General features: G+C 52.7%; 1 protein-coding gene across 3 annotated transcripts in view; it reads left to right on the forward strand.

Moving 5' to 3' along the window:
- Pxn (paxillin) overlaps positions 1-27,165 on the forward strand; it is a 51,177-nt gene extending 24,012 nt beyond the window's left edge. Inside the window, exons 2-12 of one of the 3 annotated variants that reach the window (XM_013014414.1) lie at positions 15,094-15,320; positions 15,625-15,737; positions 16,172-16,308; positions 16,405-16,606; positions 17,483-17,618; positions 22,478-22,579; positions 22,849-23,019; positions 23,098-23,271; positions 23,570-23,651; positions 23,789-23,937; positions 24,971-27,165. In XM_013014414.1, the coding sequence (XP_012869868.1) occupies positions 15,094-15,320; positions 15,625-15,737; positions 16,172-16,308; positions 16,405-16,606; positions 17,483-17,618; positions 22,478-22,579; positions 22,849-23,019; positions 23,098-23,271; positions 23,570-23,651; positions 23,789-23,937; positions 24,971-25,237 (1,760 nt within the window). In that variant the 3' untranslated portion in view covers positions 25,238-27,165. Of the gene's footprint in view, positions 1-15,093; positions 15,321-15,624; positions 15,738-16,171; positions 16,607-17,482; positions 17,619-22,477; positions 22,580-22,848; positions 23,020-23,097; positions 23,272-23,569; positions 23,652-23,788; positions 23,938-24,970 lie in introns of all 3 variants that reach the window. The other 2 variants (XM_013014416.1, XM_013014415.1) reach the window with 2 other exon arrangements.
- The last annotated feature ends 237 nt before the right edge of the window (positions 27,166-27,402 follow it).

Here is a 27,402-nt window from a genome sequence, read left to right on the forward strand (position 1 = left end):
TTTCTTTTTGCTTATGTGGTGCTGAGGAATCGAACCCAGGGCCTCAGGCATGCAAGGCAAGCGCTCTACCACTGAGCCACCTTCCCAGCCCCCTACTGACAGTCTTGCTCTGACCCAGGCTTTCTGAACTGCACACTTGCAAAAGGGTGGAAGCAGAGGGTTTCTTGTCCTATTGTCCTGGGACTATCTAAGACAACTGTACTCCATGCTTAGCATAGAGCAGAAATGAGGAGTTCAGGTGTTGAGGGCTTAGGCCAGTATGGCCCCAGCCCAGGTGAGTTTTAGAGAACAAAGCACTGCCAAACTAGTGCCCATTGGCACAACTGAAGGGAGACTCTACTCAAACAGTTTACTCAAACAGTTGCATGTATCTTCCTGAGAGTGTTGTTTCTGATACAAGACCTCCTCTACCATTCAGAATCCAACTTCCAAACAAACTTTTGGAATGCTCCCTCTGTGTACACTGGGACTTCCTGTGTGATATTTCTGGGCATTATAGCTGGGTGTTGCTGTTGCCATCTGTCTTGGCTCGCTGGATTGGATTCCCAAAGCCCCAGACTGTCTATTGCAATACAACCCAATTCAGGGATGGGATGGCTCCTGTCCTTCTCTGTCCCCATCAGTTTCCTAATGTAGCCAGCTGGAAGGCCAGTCCAGACCTCTTGGCTTGCCAAGAGCCCTAGAACCTTCTCTGCTGGCTGTGTGGGCCTCAAGTTCCTCTGCTAAGTTTACCCATGAGACCTGGTATCTGCTCCATTCCAGGCTCAGCCCTAGAGTTGGTGGGTTTCTTTTTGGAGGGACAGTATCAGGCTTGAACTCAGGCTCGAGGCACTGTCCCTTAGCTATTTTGCTCAAGGCTGGCATTCAACCAATTGAGCCACTCCTCCACTTCTGGCTTTTTGGCTTGTACTTTTTTTTTTTTTTTTTTGCTGGTCATAGGGCTGAACTCTGGGCCTGAGCACTGTCCCTCAGCTCTTCAGCTCAAGGCTAGCACTCTACCACTTGAGCCACAGCACCACTTCTGGCTTTTTCTGCTTCTGTGGTGCTGAGGAATCAAACTCAGGGCCTCATGCATGCAAGGCAAACACTCTACCACCAAGCCACCTTCCCAGCCCCAGGATTGTACTTCTTGCAGGCTGAGTACTAGGTCTTGAGCCCCTATTTCCTTTTTGCTTTTTTTGTTGTTGTTGGTAGTGGGGCTTGAACTCAGCCTGGGTGCTTTCCCTCAGCTCTCAGCTCTCTTCAAGCACTCTACCATTTGAGCCACAGTGCCACTTCCAGTTTTCTGGTGGTTTATTGGAGATAAGAGTCTCATGGACATTTCTGCTTTGGCTGGCTTTGAACCTCGATCATCAGATCTCAGCCTCCTGAGTAGCTAGGATTACAGGTGTGAGTCACTGACGCCTGGCCCCTTTTTGCTTTTTGAGACAGGATTTTGCTGTATAGCCTAAGCTGGCCTCATACCCCCAGTCCTTCCGTCCCAGCCTCCTACATGCTGGAATTATAGATGTGTGCTGCCACACTGGCATACAGAATCTTATGTAGATTCTCTTCTACTCTATGCTTACATGCATCTTCATGTCCCTCCTTGTCAGCCAAGCTGAGAGCACAGGGGTCCCTGTGTATGCATTTTGTTTCATGAAAGTCTGTTTTCCTGTCATGGCTTCCCAGCGAGACTCTGCAGCCACCATCTGCTTCTTCTCTGTCTAGGAAGAGGCAGGTTCCCAATGCAGAGATTTGAGCTTCTGTTGAAATCAGTCTTGCCCTCTTTGGCATCCCTCCTTTTTTAGGTCAGGGCCTCATGTTCAGTCAGGCCTACCACTTGTAAACCAGTACGGGGGTGGGGGGACTGAGATGGGCCCTTTTTCAGGAGGTGTCAGCTATCTGTGGTGACACCAGCTATCTGGGGCCCCAGCATTTCCTGTGGACCTGAACCTAGCAGATGACTTTCAAATCTTGTGTTACTGAGAAGACCATGGCTGGATAAGTGTCAGTGCTTCTGAGGAAGCACAAGTGTCATTAAGGGTCAGCTGAGGGCGCGCTGTGGGGTCCGTTAGCCTCCTTCTTCCTCTCCCTTCCACACTTTTTTTTTTTTTTTTTTGGTACGGGGTTTGAACTCAGGGCTTCCTGCTAGACCTGCATCCATCACTTAACCCCCAGCCCCCTTTTGCCACTTCTTCCCAGAGCACCTGACCATCTGAGATAGCAGTTTTGACTCCTGTTAATGCTCCATAACTGACATCCAAGGTTGTGTCCAGGATTCCATGCACCTCCCAGGTTTTTCTTATTCAAGAAAGGACTTGATGGCTGGGGATGTGGCTTATTGGTAGAGTGCTTGCCTAGCATGTATGAAGCCCTGGGTTCGATTCCTCAATACCACATAAACAGAAAAAGCCAGAAATGGCACTGTGGCTCATGTGGTAGAGTGCTAGCCTTAAGCAAAAGAAGCTCAAGGACAGTGCCCAGGACCTGTGTTTCCAGGACTGGCAAAAAAAGAAAGAGAAAAAAGTACGTGGAACACATTTGGGTGGGGCTGGCCATCATGGAATCATCTGGAACCCACACCCGGTGGTTTTCTGAAAGTAGAAATGCAGATTAGCTGTACATATCAATACTTGATTATTGCTAGCCAAGGGCAGGTGGTGGCATACCTCATAGTTGATGGGCAGCACATCAGAACCAGAGGCTGAGGACAACTCCCTGCTCAGACCTGTGTTTCCTAGAGTGCTGACCCCAGGCATGGAGCAGGTGAGCACAATATACAGGAAGAGGAAGAAACCCACACCACCTATTTCTTTTTGCTCACTAGTGCTTGGGTGTAGCATTTGAACATCCAGGTTGATTTTGGGCTCGGAGTCCAGGTCAGTCAATTGTCTCTGCGTTAGCTGGCTGAATTAGTGTTGTACACTGTGGGGCCCTGTCTTCTGAGGATTCTCCTGCCACCTCTGTGAGGGTGCAGCTCTGTGCCTGGGGCAGCCCTTTCTTGTATGCCCACACGGGAGCAGCAGCAATATGAATAGAGCTCAGGAGGAAAACACTTGTCAATACACAGCAATACATTAGACTCAAACTTACAGGCTTCCAGCCTGCCTGCCTGCCTGCCTGCCTGCTTGCTTGCTTGCTTTTTCCCTTCCTTCCTTCCTTCCTTCCTTCCTTCCTTCCTTCCTTCCTTCCTTCCTTCCTTCCTTTCTTTCTATTTTTAAAAATTTTTTTATTGTGAAAATACCATACAGAGGGGTTACAATTATATGGGCAAGATAATGAGTATATTTCTTATCAAGCATTGTTGCCTCCTCCTTTGTTTCCCCTTCCCATCCCTTCCTATCCCCCCCCCTTTTTTTTTGGTCAGTCATGGGGCTTGAACTCAGTGCCTGGGTGCTATCCCTCAGCTCTTCAGCTCAAGGCTAGCACTCTGCCACTTGAGCCACAGTGCCACTTCTGGTATTCTGGTATTTTATTGGAGATAAGAGTCTCACGAACTTTCCTGCCTGGGCTGGCTTTGAAGTGTGAGCCACCTGTGCCCGGCTCCTCCTTGAATTCTTTTGTGCAGGTTCTGCAGCTTGAACTCAGTGCCTGGGCGCTGTCCCTGAGCTTTTTATGCTTAAGGTTAGCACTCTACCACTTGAGCCACAGCTCCACTTCTGGCTTTTTGGTGGTTAATTGGAGATAAGAGCATCATGGACTTTCTTGCCTTGGTTGGCTTCGAACTGTGATCTTCAGATCTCAGCTGCCTAAGCAGCTAGGATTTACAGGTGTGAGCCACCAGTACCCCGCTCTTTCTAGGATTCTTTTTTTTTTTTTTTGTCATGGGGCTTGAACTCTGGGCCTGGGCACTGTCTCTGAGCACTTCAGCTCAAGGCAAGTACTCTACTGTTTGAGCCACAGTGCCACTTCCCGTTTTCTGGTGGTTAATTGGAAATAAGAGTCTCATGGAGCTGGGTGCTGGTGGCTCATGCTTGTAATCCTAGCTACTCATGAATTAGTGCTGTGGCTCAAGTGGTAAAGTGCTCACCTTGAGCTGAAGAGCTCAGGTACAGCGCTCAGGCCCAGAGTTCAAGCCCCACAGCTGACCAAAACAAAAAAGTCTCATGGACTTTCCTGCCTGGGCTGGCTTTGAACCTCGATCCTCTTATTTCACCCTCCTGAGTAGCTAGGATTACAAGCACAAGTCATCAGCGCCTGGCCCTTCTAGAGTTCTTGAACCCCTTGTGTCCTCACAAGGGTTCATCCCAGGCTCTGCGTAAGGCAGAGCATGAGGAAAAGAAGGAGGGGGAAAGAGGACATGGGCCAGCATAGACAGTGGTGGGGCAGCCTGCCTTTTTTGTTTCCTCCATGGGGCTCTGGAGACTGGTGTCAAAGAACTGGAGAGTGGTGACAGACATATGAGGGACAGCTGCTGTGTGGTCCCTCCTTTCTCCAGGGTGTCCTGGGATGGATGAGCATTGCAGGAAGGCAGTGCTCTCCTTGTGGGAAACCCTCCTGTCTGCAGCGTTCACTGATTGAACAGCCCGGCCTCTGCAGCCTGACATAAAATGGGGTCATGGAGCCAGGTTCCTAGGAGATACTTAGGAAGGGTTATTTCACTCCTTCCCTCCTGAGCTCCATTCTGCCACACAGCCCTGCTTTTGGTCCCAGTGTCTCTCTGATAATAGGCTTGGATTGGAACTCTGAGCCTCTGTGGTAGGGGCAAAGGCTCCTCTCGGCTTCTTTTTCCTGGGCTTGTTTCTCTGGGCACATCTGTGAAGCTTAGGCAGCTCTGGAATCAAAGTGACAGGATTGTCAGGCAGCTGTGACTTCCCAGCAGGCGGTAGCGATGGGGAGAGCACTGAAGCTCTGCAGCTTCTCTGTGTTCCTCTGCCCTTGCTGGGCAGTGAGTTGCAGGCTGCTGGCTCAGCTGATGTTCTTCAAGGAGGACTTGGAATGAACCCCAGACACAGAGGGGTGAGGTCAGTGGTTTGCTCAGCAAGAAGACCCAAGTTAGTGACGGCTTGTCATAGCTCCCAGGATCCCTGGCTGCTATCCCTGGCTCCAGCCCCTCCCTTTCCCTGTCTGCAGGGAGATGAAAATCAGTGATGCGGATATATTTATCACGTGTCTCCTCTGTGTCAGAGTGGGAGGCCCACGTTTCTATCATCCCCAGCCACCATGATGACGTTCGCATACTTTTTCATTCATTACTCACCATGTGCCCTATGAGGTGTCTGAGTAAACCTCAAGTCCAGTAAATTCTCAACAGGCTGGTGAGTGGTGGATTTGAAGCCATCTGCCTCTCCCCTGGGAGGCCCGTTCTTTCTACTCTACCATGCTGACAGGCAGGTGGGGTCCCAGAAGGGCGTACAAAGAGCTATGTGACTGTCCTAGCTCCCAGCAACACCAGAGCAGCCAAATCTGTGGTATGGATAGGGGTGGCTTTATGTGTGGACAGTGAGGGCTTTGTGGTGCTGCGAAAAACCATCCACTGAAGTCCCCAAGTGCTTGTGCAAAAAGCCTCTTGGAAGCCTGTCTATCTCACAGTCTCATTTGCATTTTGCATTTGGCTCTATCACGTAGGCTTGCTTTTGATTAAAGACAGTGATTTACATTTTTTTGCTCTTGTTAAATTTGACCCCCTCAGAAGGAGTTCTGCATTTGTCCTAAAGTGACTTCCTATGTCTCTGGCCTCCTTACATTCCCTGGATACGTATGTGTTCTGGATGAAAGATGGTGGTGGTGGTGAGGCACATTCAGAATTAAGGGTAAGAGGACACAGCTGGGGAAAGCAAGGGGCGATGTAGACTGGCTAGAGACAGGTTGCAATGAGAAGGCCAAGTACAGAATGAAGGCTAGTTTGGGAGGGCGGTGTGTCTTTTTAGAGATTTTTTTTCCTTATGGTCAGTCATGAGACCTGAACTCTGGGCCTGGGCAATGTCCCTCAGCTCTTCAGCTCAAGGCTAGTGCTTACCACTGGAGCCACAGTGCCACTTCTGGCTTTTTCTGTTTATGTGGTGCTGAGGAATCAAACCCAGGGCTTCATGCATGCAAGGCAAGCACTCTACCACTGAGCCACCTTGCCAGCCTCCTTTTTAGAGATTTTTAAGACAAGAATGTCAACTCCAGGGGTTCTTTCCCTTGCTCTTAGGCAGAGAGGCTGCTGGATAAGAATAAGCTGACCCTCTATAGCAAAAATAGAAAAATGAAAATAGGCTAGTACCAAACATAGACTTTTTCCATCGGTATTCTCTAAACATATAACCATTTATTGCAGGGTACTGGTGGCTCATGTCTGTAATTTTAGCTACTCAGGAAATAGGATTGTAGTTCAAAGTCAGCTCAGGCAGGAAATATCTGTGAGACTCTTACCTCCAATTAACCACCAAAAAGCTGGAGGTGGAGGCATGGCTCGAGTGGTAGAGTGCTAGCCTTGAGTGGGGGAAAAAGCTCAGGGGTGGGCTGGGAATGTGGCCAAGCATGAATGAAGCCCCTCGGTTCAATTCCTCAGTACCACATAAACAGAAAATGCCAGAAGTGGCACTGTGGCTTAAGTGGTAGAGTGCTAGCCTTGAGCAAAAAGCAGCTCAGGGACAGTGCCCAGGCCCTGAGTACAAGCCCTAGAACTGGCCCCCCAAAAATCTCAGGGGTAGTGCCCAGGCCCTGAGTTCAAGCCTCAGTACTGGCATACACAAACAAATAAAAAATGTGGATTGGTGGATTTCCAGGAAGCTCAAACAAGCGGTATCTGCAGAAAAGGGTATTGATGACAGGACTGGAGTGGGGGTTGTGTGTGGACTTGGATGCCAGTCCCTGTTGTTGGTTGAAGAAGAGGAGGCACGTGAAATGGGGAGAGGCCCTGTGAAGGGTTAATGAGACTTGGGGCCAGTGAATTGTAGGTACTTGGGGAAGGAAAAGTTGATCTGAGGGAACTGACCATCTAGCTGTCTGAAGAACAAAGCTCTGGCTTGTACTGCAGCCATTCTGGGCTGTGTTCAGTAGGCAAAACTTGAAAATGGGTGCCCTAAAATCAGTAAACATCGCATAAAAGAAAAAGAAGACAGCTCATCCCAGGAACACAAAGCAAACTTTTGAACTTTTTGTTCGGGTCTCTGTGGGGCTGGTGATGACTCACTGCTGAGCCCCTCCTAACCTCTGTTGGTGATTAGCAGAAGAGAGGCCCAAGGAGACGCCCTGCTTTGCAACAGACCCCCTTGCCTGGAAGAGCCCAGATTGCAGGAAGGGCCTGGGGTGGATTTGGAACGGCTTTGGAACGGCTGAGGACATTTCCAGTACATGAGTCTCCTGGGCTCGAGGCCGCCTGTCTTTTTGTATATGAATCTGTGTTTTACCCATTGAAGGAACTGTGGGATGGGCCTGGAATATAGCCCTCAACTTGACCTTAAAAGGTGCAGAGTCCCTGGGTGAGCTGGAGAGGTGACTGTAATATGACTAAGAAAATGCATCCCTGGTATTCCTTTTCTTTTTTTTTCTTTTCTTTTTTTTGTTGTCATGGGGCCTGAACTCTGAGCCTGGGCGCTGTCCCTCAGCTCTTCAGCTCAAGGTTAGTACTCTACCACTTGAGCCACTGTGCCACTTCCAGCTTTTTCTACTTATGTGATGCTGAGGAATCAAACCCAGGGCCTCATGCATGCAAGGCCAGCACTCTACCACTGAGCCACCTTCCCAGCCCACAGCCGGTATTCTGGAACCTCTGTGGAAAGGAGGGGCCGCTGAACTTGGCCATGAAAACTAGTTCTTTTTTAAAAATTATTATTTATTTTTCTTTTCCTGGTGCAGGGGCTTGAACTCAAAAGGTCTGGGCGCTGTCACTGAGCTTCTTTTTGCTCAAAGCTAGTAGTCTACTACTCTACCATTTGAATCACAGCACCACTTCTGGCCTTTTTTATTTGGCACTGAGGAATTGAACCTAGAGCTTCATGCATGCTAGGCAAGTATTCTACCACTAAGCCACCTTATCGGCTCCAAGACTAATTGTTTATGGTGTGAGACTCAGCTGCTCGGACAGCCAGAAAGAACTGTGGCTGAGAGCGAGCGTGTACACATGCTCAGAGAACCTAGGCCTCTCCATCTCCTATTTCCTGTTACGGTACAACCTCCAGAGTTCAATCAGATAAGGAAGCCAAAGCCAGGGGCCTACCCACTGGATGATTCATGGGACCTGGGGGCCCGGTGCAGAGGGGACTGGCCCAGTGGTGTCTGCCTAGAGCTCAGGGTGATCATCACAGTTACCTTTCAGTCTTTTATTCCCTTGGATCTCTGCTTACTTGTGCCCTGTGACCTTGGGCACAAGCTGGATACCAAATAAAGTGAACCTGTGGGCACACTCATGTGTCAACCTCTCAAGGTGGGGCCTGGCAGCAGGCAGACCAGCCTCTGGTCCTTAGGAAACTAGGAAGGAGCCGCCCTATCAAGTGGGTATCTCCCCTCTCTTCCTTCCCTTCCCTCCCTCCCCCCCAGCAGCAGGTTGAAAAATGCTCCAGTCTTCTCTCCTGCTTTCCTGTGTGTCACCCCAGCCCATACTTCCTTGGGGGATATGAGAGTAAGATGGCAGTTCCTGTTGAGTGAAGCATGAGTCAGCGAGGAAGAATTGGTGGCTGAGTCTTCATAACCTCCAGGCATGACTATTAAATATTCAAATGGCACTATGGTATTGATTGCTACTTGCCCATCCCCTGGAGGAGTGCAGTGCCCATTGGGGATTCAGATAATAGGGGCATCTTGGATTTAGACAAATTCCTCCAGAGCTCAAATGTCCTTTGTAAATCCCTCTGTCCCCCGTCATCATCCCTCCTCAGAGCTTGCTACCAGGAATGGTAACAAATCAGATTCTGCCTGTTCTACTGATAGAGAAGACATCCAGAGAGAGAGGATGGCACATGGGCTCCCATCTTCCCTTTGGCACTGGCTGTCTCCTCTGCTCATTGCTCCATCCTCTTTCTTCCCATTTTCAGTCATTAGGTCGCTCAGCAGTTCATCCGGCTGCTGGGAATACGGCATTGAGCAAGACAGACATGGCCCCTGCTCTCTGGCACTTAATTCTTGGAGAGGAGACCATTGACAGGAACTTGGCTTGGCAGGGGAGGACCCTTCAGAGGTGGAGTTCCTAGTCCAGGCCCTAAGTCCCTAGGCTGGGTGAGGGCAGAGTGATCTGGTCTAATTGTGGATTGCCCCTTACTTGCCACTAATCTGCCTTTCCTCCAGGACTGGACAGGACGGTTATCAGGATAAATATACCCAGCTCCCCATTCCTGGGGAGTTACTCACCCAGTCAAAGCACCCTTTGCGGATTAGATTACCTCTGTTCTAACAGCTCAAATGCTCAGGCCTGGAGGAGGCGTTAGGGGCTGGGGGCAGGGAGAGGGTGCTGCCTTCCTGCTCTCTTCTTCCTAATCTGGAAGAGCCTCACCAAAGGGGCCCTGAAGAGACCATCCTGAGCTAGTCCAGCTGTTTACATTGCTTCTTCCTTAGGAAGGGCTGAGTCCCACTCACTGCAAACAACCCCAGCTCACAGAGCTTTAAGGGGCCCAGCAACTCTTCTGTGACACTGGTTGCCACCAAGGCTGCTCAGGCAATCAGCACTGTGGCTGCATCCTCCCTTGCCCATAGTTCTGGACTCAACAAGATGGGGGGGGGGAGGGCTCTTAAGGTTAGGCTTCTGTAGGTGCTCTGGGGGAGGGGACTTCAGGAGTTTGGGTTTCACAAGACGCCACAAGCAAGCACAGTGGTTGCAGTCATGGACCGTGATCATAGTCACAGACGGGCTGACCAGGGCTGTTGGGAGGGCCCTTGAGCTCTAGCAGTCACTTGCTGCCTGTGTGGGGGCCTTGGGAACTGTTTGCTGTTCCTTCCTCCTATTTCTCAGCTCCAAAGGAAACTGCCTGGGGCCATGAAAACTGAGTTCAGCTGGCCTATAGAAAGAGGGCTTTGAAAAGAGTATGCTTGCTGTGGACCTCTGTTAGGCCTCAAGAATGCAAGGCCTGGTTGAGTGAGTCTTCCTCGTAGCTAGAGCACCATCCTTCTCCTAATGCCTGGGGCTGAAGTTAGAAGGTCTGGAGTCTTGAGATCTGGTTAGGTGGGCGAGAATTCAGGCAGGGCAGCCTGCCAATCCTGGGAAGAGAGAAAATTGGCCCAAAGCTCAGTATTTACCTGTCCTAACCCTATTGCGGCCTGGGGGTTAGAGGTGGAGATCTGGTGCTCCAGGTTTTGTTTTGGCCAGAATGGGGCCCTTCCTGCTGGCTCAGGATTGCATAGAATGTTGACTTGGGGAGGGAGTTGCTTTTCTTTCAAGGGCTGAACACTTCTGTGAAGGATCTCCCTGGCCCAGCACCTTCAAGTTACTGAGAGTATGCTGTTTCAAGCCCTGTGCTAAATGGACACTTTATGTTTGCCTTCTTGTCTGTCTGTCGGTTGGTTGGTCGGACTGTCTGTCTGTCTGTCTATGCTGGTCCTGAGGCTTTAACTGAGGTCCTGGGCACTGTTGTTGAGCTTCTTTGTTCAAGGCTAGTACTCTATCAATTGAACCACAGCTCATGGACTTTCCTGCCCGGGCTGGCTTTTGAACCTCACTCCTCAGATCTCAGCCTTCTGAGTTGCTAGGCTTACAAGTGTGAGCATCACTCTATTGAGTCCTATGAATAAAATGGTCATTCCTATGGGGCAGGAGAGGAACTATGAAGCACTTTGGAGCATCCTATCCAAACAGCTCAGCCACTGACTGGATAGGATGTGTTGCTCTGAACCCCTTTGTGCAAATTGTAACATCCAATATCCTCAGAACCTGGGAGGAGAGAGTGGAAGCTCTGGGTCTTGTGTTTCTCTCCCACATCCCCGCCCCCCACACACACACTTGAGCCATCCTGGGTGAAACTTTATCTCATCTCTCTTGGCACCTGTCTAGCACTAGGCCTCTGGTCTTGACAGTCTTTTCACATACTAAGATGTGGTGGCCATAGGTAGGAGGAAGCCTGGCTGTGAAAGGGCTCTTACTTGTTTCTTTGCTCCATTCGCAGTGGAGGTAGAAAGGTTTGGCCTTCTGTCGGCCTCTCAGGGTCTGTCTTTCTCTGTCTCTTCTCTTTCTTTCTCTTGGTGCTGGGTACTGAACCCATGGCTCTGAACTGAGCTCCACCCTCAACCCTGCTGATTCTCTGTAGCGCATTATTGAGTGCTGGGTGTTAGTGAGCCAGCCTGGTTTTCCAGAGGGTGGTATGGGGATGAGGGGACTCCAGAGTCTCCCTCCACTGAGCTGGTGTGGGAACTTCAGGGGCACTGACAGCTGCAACCCTGGGAATGTGGGTGGACTGGCCCCTCAGGTTCTTCTCTGGCAGGCTGGAGATGTCAGCTGTTTAACCCTCTCAAGGCTACAGATCTTAGGCTTCCACCCACTTCCAGAGGATTACAGTGGTTGCTCAGGCCTCTGCACGGTGTGTCAGTGTTGCTCAGGTCAGACAAGGCTGGGAAATGGAGATGGGGTGCCTGCAGATACCACTGGAAATGAGGCAACATGTCCCTTTGAGCAGGTGAACAACTACATGTTGTCCTTGGGTTGCACCTCCAAAAGATAGTGTTACAGGCACAGCCCCAAAGTCTTGGCACCCAGGAGACTTTGTGTTCCACTTAGTAACGTGCTCTACTTCTGCAGCTCTGCCAACTTTTCTCAGGATTAAAACTCATGTGGTTCGGAGCTCCCTGGGTCTTCCCCAACTCGGTTGGAAAACTCTGAGATTGTCTGCCTAGTGGCAGGAAGCTGATAGGACAATGGCGCCCTCTGGTGGTTAGTGGCAAATGTCTGCAACTCTCCCTCAGCTGGATATAGCTATGTGGCCTGACTGGGGACTTTGTACCACATAGATTGCCCCCTAGCTTTGAGCCTGATCTCCTTCACTTTTCAGGGTTTCAGTAGCTGTTTCTCTCTTCTGTGGGTGCAAGTGCCAGGGCCTATTTTCTGTTGGGCCTCAGAGGTAAGACAAAAAGAGGCTGAAAACCCCCCAAAAGAGCTTTCTCCTGCAGAGTGACTTGAGTTTGGATGGTCTCAGTCTGGACCCAGAAACTTAGTGATGTTGAAGAACGTTTGAGGTCTCATTAGCCTAAATGAGTGTCCTCAGGCACCACCTGAGGACCTGGAACCTGTCCTAGCATGTGGGAAAAGGTGTGTTCCAGCGTTCTGGTGGTCTCTGACACTTTCCTTGGGGTATGATAGAGTTTCTGAGCATACCCCTTTAGATATTTTGAGCTGGGCAGAAAGTTAAAACTATGGCTAACCTATGAGGAGACTCTCTGGAGGAGGCTTTATCTGCTGGTGGGCAGCTTTCAATGGCTGTGTTCCTGGATCTGTTTACTCAAGCCAGGGAAGGAGTTTGTTGCACTGGCAAGGGGACTTTGGCCCTTAACCATTTTGCAACCTGTGAGGAACTGTCTGGCATCTGTACCCTTCAGAATTCAAAGTAAAGTTCAGAGTCTATACCTTGTCTGCCCCCTGTACTCCTGTCTTCCTTGGGTGCATCATGGGCATCTTGGGGGATAGTGACCATAAGTCCTGTCCACATCATCAGGCAAGGACTAAGGATGGAGAGGGAAGAGGAAGATGTAGCAGAGGTCCTGCGCTGGGCTTCCTCTCTCAGCTAGAAAATGATTTGGAGAAAATTGGGAAATGATAGGCCTTCTCCTTGACATCTGCACAGGCTGTACTTGGAATGTTACTTTATTACTTTATTTTTCTAGTGAAGATTGTCATGTCCACATCTCGCCCAGATCCTACCCTTCTTGGAGGAGGATCTTTTTTTCTCGTCTTTTTTTTTTTTTCTGGATTTCACAAAGTAAATAAGTTCAGATGTTTGCAGTTCCATCTGTTACCTCTTATAACCCTGACACTGATGCTGAGGTGTAAGTTATGCACCAGATCTTACCAAGGAAAGTAAGGGTCAGAGAAGCTGAGCGATTTGCCCTCCAGAACTGCAGATCACTTTTCCACTTCTCACCCTCCCTCAGGACCAGTGTGATCTGTTGTCTCAGTGCCCTAGGACTTGACCCTCAACCAGTAATCTAACCAGTTTGTGTATCTGTTGAAAAGGGCCTGTGGAAATCACAAGCCAGCATCCAGTCTGTAAATCAGTGCTTGTGGGGCTTGATGAGTGGGCAGCGGAATCCCTGATTCACAAGTGTTTAGCAGGAAAAGCTGACCATCTGATTTCAGCTGAGTGTCTAGAGCCTAAGAGACTTTGTTCAGAGCCCAGCAATGTCATTTCATCCATCTTTGGCAGCAGGAGACAAGCATGCCTCTGGACCTTTGTTTTGCTAGTGTCATGGTAAGAAGGAAGGCAGGTAGGACAACTTACTGCTACTATCAGCCTCACCAGGGTTACACTTGTTGCTTGCCCTGAGTAGTCTGGGGAGGTTTCCCAGTTGGCTCTGCACATCTTGGAGGAGGAGGACCCCACCCTTGTGGGGTTGGGCCCAAAGGAAGTAGGGACACTGTGGAGCCAAGGCAGCAGGTGTGGCCCTAGAGAAACCACAGGGATTGGCCTTCAACACTAGTTCCTTTTCTGCTGTTTCCTAGACTCCCTGTAGTTCCGGTTTGTTGGATGCAGGAAGTCAGACCTCCTCCAGAGGGCCTGGAAGGGAAGGGGGTTGCATGAATTGACCTTCAGAAGTAGGAGACCTGGTTCCGTGGTCGTGATCTTAGGCCATCTGGGCATCTGTGACCAGCCTAGGGGGGTAGGCCATCAGGACAGGCAGCCACGGCAAGGTGTGGCCCCACAGGCTTGGGTAAGAGCCTTGCTTCCTTCTCTCTTCTCTCTTCTGGGTGGGAGTTGGACTGGGGACAGGGTTGCAAGGAAGGATTAGACTGGCAGCTCTCAAAGCTTGGACCTTCTTGCCATTATTGACGTCAGACTCTTTAAATCTGAGGTCATCTTGCTGTCACAGCAGCCTCTTGCAGGCTTGTGGATTCTGAGGAGTCCTGGAGTCCTGCCCTCCCTCCACCTCAAGCCTAGCATCCATAGTTGCAAAGGGAGGACAGAATTCCAGCCCTTTGGGTTATCTGGAGGATCAGTGGGATCCTCCAGTGCAGTGATTTGCTAGCAAATGGGGAGTAAATGCAGCTATTGCCTTTTTGACTATTATCCTGAGCACTGGGGATTGGAGAGTGAGCAGGTTGGGGAACACAGCAGGAATGAGGGTGCAGCACCTGGGGCTGGCTGGGCTGTGCCCTGGGAGGGTCCTGGGTAGGGAAGGAGGAGGTGGGAAGGTCAGCAGCTCCCACCCTTGCCCTTCTAGTTGTAACCTTCATTGTCTGCAGACAGGGAGACACAAGGTTCCTACTGGGGGCTGCTGGGGGCTGGGGTAACGGAAGCTTGTTCTTAAGGGCCTGTGCTGCTGTTAAAAGCAACTTAACGGGGCCTTGGAGCCTCTGGGGCTGGGCCACTTGCCAGGCTTTGGAACACAGCCAGCAGAGCAGCAGAGCAGACCTGTGAGAGCCCCCACCCCCTGCCAAGGGGATAGCAACTATTGCACTACTGCACTCAAAGCTCCCCCTCCCCCTCCCCCCCCAGCACCCACACACCTTACCCCATGTCCTGGAACCTCAGGAGGAACTTGGAGCTTGGGGTTCTGCTTCTACTTGGTCAAGAGGGCAGGGAGAGAAGAAGGGGACCCCAACTGTCTTTGGGCTGAGAGAGCCTAAACGCTGGGAGTTCAGTGAGGTCCTGGCACTGCTGGGCCCCTCCCTGTGACGTGGGGCCCCTCCCACCCATTCTCCTCCGTGCCGTGCGGAATCAGAGTTCCAGGCAGGCATTTCTCACTTGGCCCAGCCAACAGCACAGCTCTGTCAGGAGGAACGCAGAGCCGGGCGCCTGACACCCAGAGGTAGGAGAGTCCCAAGCACTTTCAGGCTGGGCTTGGGGGAGAAGAGAGCAGTTTTAGGAGCCAATTCTTTGCCAGGCTGGGCTGGGCTGGCGGCTTCCTGTCCTGAGGCTAGTCATTTCTCCCTGGGGTGGGGCAGGTGCCCAGCAGTCATTAGCTCTTGAGGTATAGGCAGGCGGGGCACTGCCCCTGGAAAGTTTCCAAGAGGCCTGGCGCTCACCTTCTCCCCGTACTTGCTCTTCACAGACGCCCTGCTGGCGGACTTGGAGTCCACCACCTCCCACATCTCCAAGCGGCCCGTGTTCCTGTCCGAGGAGCCCCCCTACTCCTACCCAACTGGAAACCATACCTACCAGGAGATTGCAGTGCCGCCCCCCGTCCCACCCCCCCCCTCCAGTGAGGCCCTCAATGGCACCATCCTCGCCCCCTTAGACCAGTGGCAGCCAAGTGGCTCCCGATTCACCCACCAGCAGGTAAGGTGCCCCCCAAAGGAGCTTATCTAGCAGGGGCTTGGGGAGCTGAGGCAGGGGGGGCATGGCTGTTCCCAACCGGACATTGCCCTTCCTACCCACCATGTAAGGGGGGCAGTGACCAATTATTAATCATCCAGCCAGACTGGAAATTCCCTGATCAGACTGGCTGTGAGCAGAAGCTGCCTGGAAGGCGGGGCGGGGGAGAGGAGGGAGGATGAGCACTGGGGCTACTTCTGCTCCCTATTGCTGTCCTTCCCTTGGGAGAATTTTCAGTGCTTTTTTTTTTTTCTTTCTTTCCCTCTAGCCTCCATCCCCATCACCTGTATACGGCTCCAGTGCCAACCCTTCCAGTGCCTCTGACCCCGACGGTGTTGGCTCTCCATGCTCCCGAGCCGGTGAGGAGGAGCACGTCTACAGGTACCACCAGCCCAGCCCGGCCTCCTGCTAGGAAACCTGGCTAGGGTGGGAGGTAACTCTGGCCAGGGAAGAGCATTGACAAGTGGCTTTCAGGGGTTCTGTCGCCAGAGTCATTGGTTTAACTCCAGAAGGCTGTGAGGTTCCTGGCCGCTCCCTGCCCGCTCCCCTGCCTTTCAGCTGGCCCCGGTCTTGTCAAGGACATCTCCATATAATGGAGTGACCACGCTGTTACAGCATAGCTGTTACAGCTGCTGAGAACCTGAAGCAAGACTTCCTTCAGGCTCCTCACCACATCCTTTCCCTACCCTCCGCTTGCTTGTCCAGAGACACACTTTTTGTCTGTTCTAACTTATGGGCCTTGGGAATTTGGGGAGCAGTAAGCCAGCACAAGGCTGAGGAGCTCCTCTCACTTAACTTCCTCTGCTCGTTAAAAGCTTCCCCAACAAACAGAAATCAGCTGAGCCTTCACCTACCGTCATGAGCTCCTCCCTGGGCAGCAACCTCTCAGAACTCGACCGCCTACTGCTGGAACTCAATGCCGTGCAGCATAATTCTCCAAGTTTCCCTGCAGGTAGGCTTGGGGCCCTAGGCTACCTGTCGACCTCCAGGTCCTTGAAGGGCTCAAGGGTTGAGCAGCCTTTTTTTTTTTTTTTTTCTCCTTTCCAAGATGAGGCCAACTCAAGCCCCCCACTCCCTGGGGCCCTGAGCCCTCACTATGGCATCCCAGAGAATAACAGTCCCCTGGGGACCAAAGCTGGGCCTCTGACGAAGGAGAAGCCAAAGAGGAATGGAGGCCGGGCCCTGGAGGATGTACGGCCCAGTGTGGAGAGCCTCTTGGACGAACTGGAGAGCTCTGTGCCCAGCCCTGTGTGAGTATCTATCCACAGCTCTCCTCAGGCTGGCGAATGTTTTCCCCAGCCAGGGCCCAGGCTCCAGTGTCCCTAAGTGTCTGTTGTTTCCAGGCCCTGGGTTTACAATTTAGTCCATGGACACCATTCTTGCTGTCAGCCAGCCATTACTAATCAGAAAAGGCAGGCATTGTTCATATAGAGGCTACCTGTGTTTAGCAGCTGTGAGTTCAGGCTTTGTAGCCCATAATAGCATTCAAATTATGGCTCTGCCAGTTGCTCTTTGTGAGTGCTCAGGCTCTTTCCAAAAGCATGGGGTGGTGGTTTATTCCTGTAATCCCAACATTCAGGAACTTGCAGCAGGAGGATCAAGAGTTTTGAGTCTGGCCTGAGCTATCCAGTTGTAACAATCCAAAAACCAAAAATGGGACAAGCAGATAATTGGAATATGACCACTTAACCTTGATAGAGGTGAAACGAAACAATACATGTGAATGGTTTTGGGGTCCTAGCTGCTGACCACCCACCACCTACGGTGTGATCCTGTTATTGTAGTAGTTTTACATCCATGTATAGTTGTGGAGGATACACCCGGGTGCTTGGGTGTGTTTAACGTGTGAACTTCCCCTTTGGGCTGGAGGCAGAGGAGCCTTCCTGGCAGAGGTTCTATTTAAGCTGCCCCATCTTCTCCCTAGTCAGTTCACCTCAGAGCACTGTCTCCTGGCTGACAGACCCCCCTCCCACCCAATGATGGGCCCCCAGGATAATGGACACTGGTGGTCTCCTGCGGGGGAGGCATCAAGACTGCAGGGTCAGAGCTGAAGCATTAACCTGATCCCCTGCCAAGCCTGGGGCTGGCTTCCGGGCTCCCCCCTGACCCCATGCCTGCCCCTGCAGCCCTGCCATCACTGTGAACCAGGGTGAGATGAGCAGCCCACAGCGAGTCACATCCAGCCAGCAACAGACGCGCATCTCCGCCTCCTCTGCCACCAGGGAGCTGGACGAGCTGATGGCTTCCTTGTCAGATTTTAAGGTGCCCTTGGCCCCCTTGTCTTCCTTACCTCCCCCCTCCCTTTCTTTTCCTCTGTGTGAGTAGCTGTACCTTGGTACCTAGGTGTTGGGGTGCTTTACCTGAGTTAAAGATTCATAATGTCCCTGGCCTTGGCAGGACAGTGTGATTCCTGGGAGGGAGGCCAGGCGCTCTTCGGGGATTGAGCTCTGAGGAAGCCAGTGAAGGCAGAAAAGCCAGGAAAGTGCTCAGCAGGGACATTCCTTCCTCCCTTGGCAGTACCCAGGTCAAGGGGGTCAGGAGGCTGGGACATAGAGACAAAGAGCCCTGTGTTGATGGCTAGTCTCCGTGGGGGAGGGGATGCTCTACTGGACGCTGGGGGCCTCAGGATCCCATGCCTGGGAGGTCACTTCCCCCAGAGCTCCATCTCCCACGCTAGCTGTCCTCAACACATCCTCTTTCTTTCTGTCTCTGGAAATTGAGTCCACAGGCCTCCCTTGCCTGCCTCTTCCTATCCTCCCTCCCTTCCCTCCAGGCCTGGCTGCAGGGGCCTGAGTTCCCAGGAGACTTGTCTGGGAAACCTAACCTGCCCAGCCTTTGGGCCTGGCCTGCACGGGGGACCCCGCCCCGTCCCTTCCGGGCCCCTCCAGTCCTGCCAGCCTGTGATATTTTATTTAGAGGATGCAGTGTCTCCACAGGCATTGATATTGATAGAACTCTCCAGTAGTTGCTGACTTCAGCTCCACATGGGTCAGCTAGGGACCTTCAGAATACAACTTAGGGAATATGAGAAGGGAAGCAAGCTGTTGGTGCATTCTTGGCCCCAGTGGTGCCTCCTGCCTCCCTCCAGCTGGGGCTTGCATGGTGGGTTGAATCCAGGCTTGTGAACCTTGCTGCCATGATTCTGAGGAACCAGCAAGAGGCAAGACAGTGGATTCGGCGGCGCACTGGCCTGTGCTGGTGCGCTCCAAAGGCTGCTGGCTTTCTAAGACAGCTGGTGTCCCACGCCCCGTGAGGAGAAGCTGCACTGCTTCTGGCTGTGCCCAAGAGCAAGGACTGGAGACGGGAATCCTCTGGGAGGGCGGCATAGCAGCTGCTTCACATCTGGGGCTGACCTCCCTGGTTGCCTCACCTTGGTCTTCTTTACATCTACCTCACAAGCTTGGCTTTGGGGCTGCTTCCTGTTGCCTAGGTTTCATGAGGTCTGAGGAAGCCCAGAAGAGCTTTTTGTGGGGTCCGAGTTTTCAGAAGACTCTAAGCTGTCGTGTGTGTACTGTGGGGCAGTGTGAATGGGGGCTGTCCAGACTGTAAGGCCCAGCCCTCCCCTTGCTGAGAGCATCCTTCCTCACCTGTCTTCATCTTGTTTCTCTCCTTTTTTCCTCTTCCTTTGTCTTTCTCCTCCAGACTAGCTCCTCTGCTGTGGCCCTGAGCTCTCTGGAGCCACTTCCCCACCCAGATCCCTCCCCACTCCACTCCCTTCCTTGTCCATCTTCTTCTCCTCTGCCTTCTGAATTCCTGCTATTTACCACTCAAGCCTCCCCTCAAGTCCAAAGCCATACCCCAGAGGTTCTCTGCACTGGGGAAAATAGATGGGGCCTTATACCTCCTGTGGCCTCTAGCTGGCTTGATTTGGCCACCCACAACTCAAAACCTCCCTCTCTAGAGGGTTCTTCAGGGTTACTTGATGCCAAGAGCCAGCCTCAAGTTAGCAGGGACCTGCTGAATCCCACAAGTTCCCTTTGCAACACCCTACCCTCTGGTGGGAGCACAGGAACCCAGGAGCCTGGAGATCCGCCAGGGCCACCAGCTAACTCTGCAGGTCCAGGGGTGGTTGTGGCTGCCACCTGTAAACGCCCATCAGCTTTGGTGGCCTCCAGGCCTGAGATTCAGGAAGTAACTGAGCCATCAGTTGTGGCAGTGGACCGTCAGACCATCTTCCCAGATACCTGGAGTCTCACAAAGGAACATGGCCAGCAGGAGGAGCCACGGCCAGAGCCAGGGGGGGTGGAAGGCAGCTGCCACACCCCAGGTGACAAGGAGCAGCAGTTAGGCCGAGCCATGCCGCAGAGGGGAAGCCTGGGGGGACTGACCCAGGGACTGGAGACCCTAAGGATCCCAAAGAGCACCACCGAAGCTGCTCCTGAGGCCAGAAAGGAGCAGCGGGAGCCTCTACATGCCATGGTCACGGGCATACCCAGCACCACGGAGAGGATTTCCACCTCTGGCCAGGCAGGCGCAAATTCAAGCAGTCACTAGGCATGGGCCTTGCCCTTCTGAATGTGGGCCACTCCTCGCTAACTGCATGCAGCCCCCACTGCACGGTGTGTCTGCCTGAGCAGGAAGTGCTGGGGGCCCTGGCTCCAGGGATGAGCGCTTGGCAGTGGGCCTTGTAGGGCCAGCATTGCTGTCTGGATGCTACCATTTCTCACAGCAATGACCCGCCTCTTGCTTGTGTAAGGCTTTCCCTTTAGACAAGCTGCCCTCAACATTCTGATGTGCAGAATGGCTAAAGCATGACCTCTGGAACTATGTAGAGCCTCAATAAGAACTGCCAACATTTGCTACTTTTGTGATCTTGGGCAACTGCTCTCAGTCTCAGTTTCCTCATCTTTCAAATGGTGGTAATAATAAACCATTTCCCATCAAGGCTGTGCAGCGGATTAGATGAGATGATCCCTAGAAAGTGTGGGACCCTGTGGCTCCAGGGCTGCTACCCTGGTGTTAACTTGTTACATGCTTGACTCAGAAAGCAAGAAACCCTTTTCCAAAGCAAGAACAACAACAAACCCTCAAATATGAAAATAAGTAGCTTATAATGTAAAGAAAAAAATGAGTTAAAAAACAGAGCTGGGCGCCAGTGGCTCATTCCTATAATCCTAACTACTTGAAGTTGAGAGACGAGGATCAAGCTTCACAGCCAGTCCAGTCCATGAGAATCTTATCTCCAATTAATCACCAAATTAATTACTAGAAGTGGCACTTGGGCTCAAGTGGTAGAGTGCTAGCCTTGAGTACAAAAGCTCAGGGATAGTGCCCTGAGTTCAAGCCCTAGGACCAACACGCACGCACGCACGCAAAAGGACATACAGAAGATGAAAAGCCTATTTTTCTGTTGAAATCAGAAGAGAAAGAAAAAGACTAAATCCCTGTTAAGAGCATCCATGTATATTCTCTAAAATTTGTTTGATAACCTTGTGAGGTAAGCCAAGAAAATACTGTCCGCCCCATTTTAAGGATGGAGAAGCTGAGGTCCCTTCAAGCTAAATGCCTTGCCAAGGTCAGAGGCTGATTTGGAAGAGAATGCTAGGCCAGGGGGCTCTTTTGGCCTATGCTCCTGAGCCAGTCCCTGTCTGTCTCTTCCCTCTTTCCTTCTCAGCTTGGCTCTTTCCTGGCTGTTGCGTCCTGCCCTCTGCTCCTCTGGGACCCCTGCGTGTGGACTGAATGGCATGGTATCCTGCCTACATGGGACAGTGACAGCTTCCCCCTCCGCCCCCAGATCCGATCTGTGATCAGGAGGAGCCGGGAGACAGGCCATGCGCACCCCATGTCCCGGGAGCCCTCCCCTCGCCGCCGGCTGGACCCCGCCACCCTGAGCAGGACCCCATCCCAGGAGCGGCTCATCGCAGAGCTGCAGGGCCGGCTGGGCATCCAGCCGGAGGCAGAGGAGGCAGCAGGGCCAGGAGGGGCCTCCACCCAAGACTGGCTGACTGAGGGCGTCGTCATCACTGTGCAGCCACGAGGGAGGCGGGCTGGGGGGCAGCTTGTAGAGAAGGTAGCCAGGAGCTTCGGGACAGCCCAGAGCCTGGGCAGCAGGCATCTAGATGCTTCCTCTGCCCCAGCTCTGGCTAGAGGAGAGATCTGAGTGTGGGGGTGGGGTGGGAGTGGGGGGTACGTCCTGTGGCCATCTAAAACTGGCCTTGCTCTTAGTTCCAGAGTGGCAAGGCCCAGGGGAGCCTGGGGACATTATCTGTCCATTCACTCCCTTTGTTCCCTGAGCTGATGGTTTCTTCTGTCTTCCTTACCTCTCTCCCTCCTTTTTTCCCAGGTTGTCTTCCCACCTGACTCTCCCATTCCTCTGAGAAGAACCATCTCTGTTGTGGCTTCTCCTCCTCCTGTCTCTTTGCTCCAGCATTACCCAGATGCCTCAGGGGCCTTGGCCAACAGCTCTTCTCCTCTCCCCCGGCCGCCCTCCCCCTCCTACCTGGGACCCTCAGCTTGTATCCATGGTTCTCCTGGGGGCCAGAGCTCAGGGGATGAACCCTGTGATGAGCATGGACAGGGCCCCAACCCTTCCGCTCCTGCACCCTGTACTGTGAGGTCCGTGGGCTGCCAGACGGACGAGGACCCGCTCTTCCCAGTGATGCAGGCAGGCCTCTCAGGAGCCCCAGCCCCAGTCCTGCCTGTTCCCTGCTAGCCACGCCGCCAGCACATTAGCCACAGTCTTTCCTTAGATCTTGACCCCTGGCAGAGCTTCACTGACGTCCCGATGTCCAGGCCCCACTCCTCAGGAACTCAGCTGGCTCCTCTCCACTCCCCCTGATACCACAGACCAGAAGCTCACCACCCCTTCCAGCCCCCTGGCCAGCATCTGGTGAGGCCTCTGGGCTCACCTCCCCTTCCCATGCCCTGTGCTGTTGGGTGGCTTACCTCCCTCTCCCTTTCCCTCTCTCTCTCTCTGGACTTCTCTGTGTCTGGATTACCTCAGGTTATTCTGCTCTAGATTTTTTTTTCCTCTCCTGATTTTGGTATTGCCAATGGGGAAAAACACTCATCCTGAATTTCCTTGCGTGAAATGGTTCAAAAACAAGGTCTTTTATTCTTTTTTCCTTAAGTTTTTTTTTTTTTTTTGAAATTTCGTTTCCTCCTTTCCTCCCTTATCTAAGATGCACGGCCTGGAGCAAAGAGCGGATGGAGAGCAGAACTGGGTGGCTGGCTGGCCTCCGAGCAGCAGGCAGAGCAGCCCTGAAGGGCAGGACGAGGGAGGGGTCAGTGCTGGGCTGCTTGTCGTGTTCCCTGGGGCTTGGTCATGCAGCAGGGTGCCATGAGCTCTTCCTCTAACCCTCTGGGAGCCCCCCTAACCACCAGCATGGCCTGCCAGTGTCACTCCCATCTTTAGGAGTCTCAGGACCTCCTGGAGCATATTGTGCTTTTGGCCTGGGTCAGCCCATTGCCTGAGGAGGGAGAAAAGGCCTTAAGCCCTGATACTGTGCCATACCTTCCCGAGTGCTGATTAATCCTCTCCCCATCTCTACAGTTCATGGCCCAGGGGAAGACCGGAAGCAGCTCACCTCCTGGGGGACCCTTGAAGCCTGGAAGCCAGCTGGACAGCATGCTGGGGAGCCTGCAGTCTGACCTGAACAAGCTGGGGGTCGCCACGGTCGCCAAGGGGGTGTGCGGGGCCTGCAAGAAGCCCATCGCTGGGCAGGTGATGAATGGGGCAGGTCGGCACCAGGCAGGACCTACCCTCTGTCCCTGCCCTGAGCCACTGTGCCTTTCCTCTTAGGTTGTGACAGCCATGGGGAAGACATGGCACCCCGAGCACTTTGTCTGCACCCACTGCCAGGAGGAGATCGGATCCCGGAACTTCTTTGAGCGGGATGGACAGCCATACTGTGAAAAGGACTATCACAACCTCTTTTCCCCGCGCTGCTACTACTGCAATGGGCCTATCCTGGATGTGAGCTCCTGCATGGGCTGGGGAGGGCAGCTGGGGTTCTCACATGGGTACTGCGCCCCCCTGCCCCCACTATTAGATCTTTACTGTACCCCTCACTTGGAAGGGCATGTCACATGCCTGAGGTTCACGCAGTGAGGAAGTGCCAGGAGTGGGAGCTGGCCTGAAGCCTGAGCTGCCTCCCGTCCTAAATTCCTGCAGAGATCCCCAGGGAGATGTCTCACTCTCCCTGTGTGTCTTGGCTATGTGATCTGTCCAGCAGGGCACAGCTTGGATTTGATCCCTTCCTTTGCTTTCACAGAAAGTGGTGACGGCCCTCGACCGGACATGGCACCCTGAGCACTTCTTCTGTGCCCAGTGTGGGGCCTTCTTCGGTCCTGAAGGTATGGCAGACCTGGTGGATAAAGTCACCACCTCCCGGAGGGCCAGGAGGAAGGCTGGGAGACTGTGCTGATAATGGAGTCAGGGTGGATCCACCTCTGGAGGCCCTAAATCTGCCACAATCCCCCCTACTTCTCAGGGTTCCATGAGAAGGATGGCAAGGCCTACTGCCGGAAGGATTATTTTGACATGTTCGCGCCCAAGTGCGGCGGCTGTGCTCGGGCCATCCTGGAGAATTACATCTCCGCCCTCAACACCCTCTGGCATCCCGAGTGCTTCGTGTGCCGGGTAAGGAGCCCCCATTGCAGCTGCAGGGGCTGGGAGCGATCAGGAGTAAGGGAAGGGCCTCCCTCCCTTGGCCTTCTCTTGTTTGGGGTGCTGATGGGGGGAGCACGCAGGAGTACAAGATCTCAAGGCCAGCAGGTCCTGGGCTAGAGCTAGGAGAAACCAGGAACAGTCTCCCATCCTCTCTCAGTCTTTAATACCTCATGTGCAAGACAGAGAAGGCGGCGGGTACACGGAGTCCTGCAGCTGGTCGTATCTGGATGAAGAGCATGTGGGAATTAAATGAGATGATACAAACACTGAGCAGACTCAACAGAAATGTGCAGTTTCTAAACTGTATTGCGGGGCCTGAGGATCCACAGATGTTACTAGGGACCCAGCAAGGGTTCTCTTGACTGAGTTAATTTTAGAAACAGTCTCTGCCTAAGTAGTCTCACATCTTTTCATCTGTGCATGTGAATCTCCAGACGTGACCCTATGATACAGAGTTTGGGTCAGATCCTTTTTTTTTCAGCCCCAGGGTTTCTGGCACTTGCTGAAGTGCCCAAGTCAGACCTATCTTCAAATCCAGACTGTGCTACTTAGTAGCCACTGACATTGGACAGGTTACTTGTAAACTTCAGATTCTTTTTCTCCTAGGAGAATTAAGGATTTTAGGCCATGTGCAGTCATTCATGCCTGTAATCCCAGCTACTCTAAAGGTAGAGCAGGAGATGACAACAGCCCGGGCAAACTAAAAGCAAAAGGACTGTGGTTGTGTGGATCAGGTGGTAGAGTGATTGCCCTGAGTGCAAAGCCTTGAGTCGAATCCTACTCAAAACAAAACCCACAAAAACTCGACCGGGATCCCCTCCCACCCCGGGGGATAAAAGCAACCCCCAAACCCATGCAGTTAGCCCAGAACATAGTGTGGAGAAAATGAGCAAGTGGGAGTCATTATGAGAGGATGAGGGTTATCGTGTCCTGCGCGTCACGCTGCAGGAGGGGCCATCCCCTGAGCCCCGTTCCTCTGGCCGCCCCACTTCTTGTCTGGCAGGAATGCTTCACGCCTTTTGTCAACGGCAGCTTCTTTGAGCACGATGGGCAGCCATACTGCGAGGTGCACTACCACGAGCGGCGCGGCTCGCTGTGCTCCGGCTGCCAGAAGCCCATCACGGGCCGCTGTATCACCGCCATGGCCAAGAAGTTCCACCCGGAGCACTTCGTGTGTGCCTTCTGCCTCAAGCAGCTCAACAAGGGGACCTTCAAGGAGCAGAACGACAAGCCTTATTGCCAGAACTGCTTCCTCAAGCTCTTCTGCTAGTGCCCCTCCTGGCACCCGTCCCCTCCCCAGCCTGTGTCCCCAACTGCTACTGTGACCCAGAGACCTCGCCGAGGTGCCATGGGCAAACCCAATGGAAACTGGAACCTTGCCCTCAACTGGTGCAGCATGGGAAGGGGGTGGCAGGGGCTCTTGCCTGCTTCTCCTCACCCCCACCAGAGCCTCGGGACCTTCCCCCCTCCCGAGGTCCTCCCCTGAGGTGGAAGGTGGACCCACCCCCATAGCACATGCTGTGCGTCCCCACAAATGGTCACCCCACACTGGAGCCATCTCCCACTCACAGGTCAGCGGCAGAGCCAGGGCGGGAGGAGGGGCAGGGCCATCTAGGGGCCCACTTAATCCTTATTTCTTCCCGATCTAATTATCTGAGAGTATTGAGGGGATACCTGGACCCCTCCAGACAACGCCAGCATAAACCTGTCCATCCAAGGGCAGGAGCTCTGCAGGGGCTGTGGAAAGGTCCTTCGGCTCCAGTCTTTCAGTCTCCCTGGGCCTGGGTGACTGTCCCCTTCCCTTGGCCACCCATTTTATACTTGTTCCAGTTCTACTGAGAAAGTTCTCTCCAGCAATAACATTTTCTAGCCACTTCTCCCGTCTCCAGGGACGGCGTGAGGTGGCGAGTGTCACCTGTGCCTGGTCACTGTACTGACTTTGATAAGATTTCTACACTGAGGTTTCAATTCGTATTGCCCAACTTGCTTTTACTTCTCTATACGAGATGATTTTGAAGAGATTTTTAACTATGTTCCTTTTTGTATTCTCCCTGTCCACTGCTGCTGGTTCTGTCCGCGGCTGTGGCTTTCGTATGGACTTTGCTTGCTTTATACTTGGGGTGGGGAAACAATTTGTATTTTTTTTTTTTTCTTAGCACAAGCAGGTTAACTGTGACTACCCTTCTATAACATCACAGCTCACCAGGACTGGTTGTTGTTGTTTTTTTAAATATATAAACTGCTGTATTTTGAAACCTCTTCCTTACTGTTCAGGCCAGCAAGCTCTTCATTACATAAGTGGCCTAAGGGGGTGTGGTCCTTGAGACCTGGAATTCTGAACCTCAGCTGGCCTGTTCCCAAGGGAGAAGGGGCAGTCAGTCCAGGTGGGGCCGGGGGTGGGGGGTGAGGAGGGTGGCTTCCTGTCTAAGCCTCTTCCCCCTCTGAACTTTTTGGCAACAAAGAGAACCCATTGGACACCCTTTGCCTCCTCGCTGCTTCTCCGGGGCTCGCTCTTCTGCCTTCTCAGGAAAGCTAGTATCTGATTCCACTCACAACGACCACAAGGGCCTCTGCTCTTACGGACTCTATGTGCCCATTACTTCCTCAGCTTCCCTACCCTTCCTGGAGACCTGGCCCACGTTCCTCCCCTTGCACAGGTGGGATCTGGGCTCAGGAGGTCTGGGGAGAAAATGCCTAGGTTGGAACACGGGGCCACAGTCAGATTTGGGGCGGAAGGACAGGCCTCTGCCAGTGTAACAGGAAGCCAGGTGCTCTCTTTTCTCCAGAATGAAATAGGAGCAGCCAGGCCAGTGTTCTTGAGAGAAGGGGTCCCTGAAGGGTCGCTTGGAAAGGATCCAGACCATTCCACCAGCCTCCTAGCAGAGACTGAGTGCCGGGGTCCCAGAAGAGGGAGTTCCCCTGTCAGGACAGGGCTGGGACAGCCCAGGTCTGGGGAGGTCAGCCCAGGCCCTTGAGAAGTCGGACATCTCCACTCCACCCACAGGCCTTATAGCTCTGTTTACAGTGACCCACCCTAGACTGCTCCCCAAGAGGGACTAGGGTTTCTGGGGTCCATCGTCTGGGTCAGTAGTTCATTGATCATTTCATTTTGATTTTTTTTTCTCTATAAACTTCTAATCTGGCTTTTTCCATTTCAATTCCTGTGATTTATGCCAATAAAGTTTGCCATTATTTTCACCTGTGCTAGTGCCATTTCTTGGTCTGACAACCTAATGGGCCCAGCAGAGAAACTAAACCCTTTTCAATCTTCCAAGGAGCCCCAGGTGTAGAGTCTGAAAGCCAGAAGCCCAGGGAACAGGGTCCTGGGCCTGGACAGTGGCTGCAGGTCCTGCTGACCCCTGTATGGGCTGTACTCAATTGGGAAGTTGGTGGGGAGCGCCTATGAGCTGCTACAGGTGGCAGTCCTTGCTCTGG

Source organism: Dipodomys ordii, unplaced genomic scaffold (assembly GCF_000151885.1).
Source record: "Dipodomys ordii isolate 6190 unplaced genomic scaffold, Dord_2.0 Scaffold23, whole genome shotgun sequence".
NCBI lineage: Eukaryota > Metazoa > Chordata > Mammalia > Rodentia > Heteromyidae > Dipodomys > Dipodomys ordii.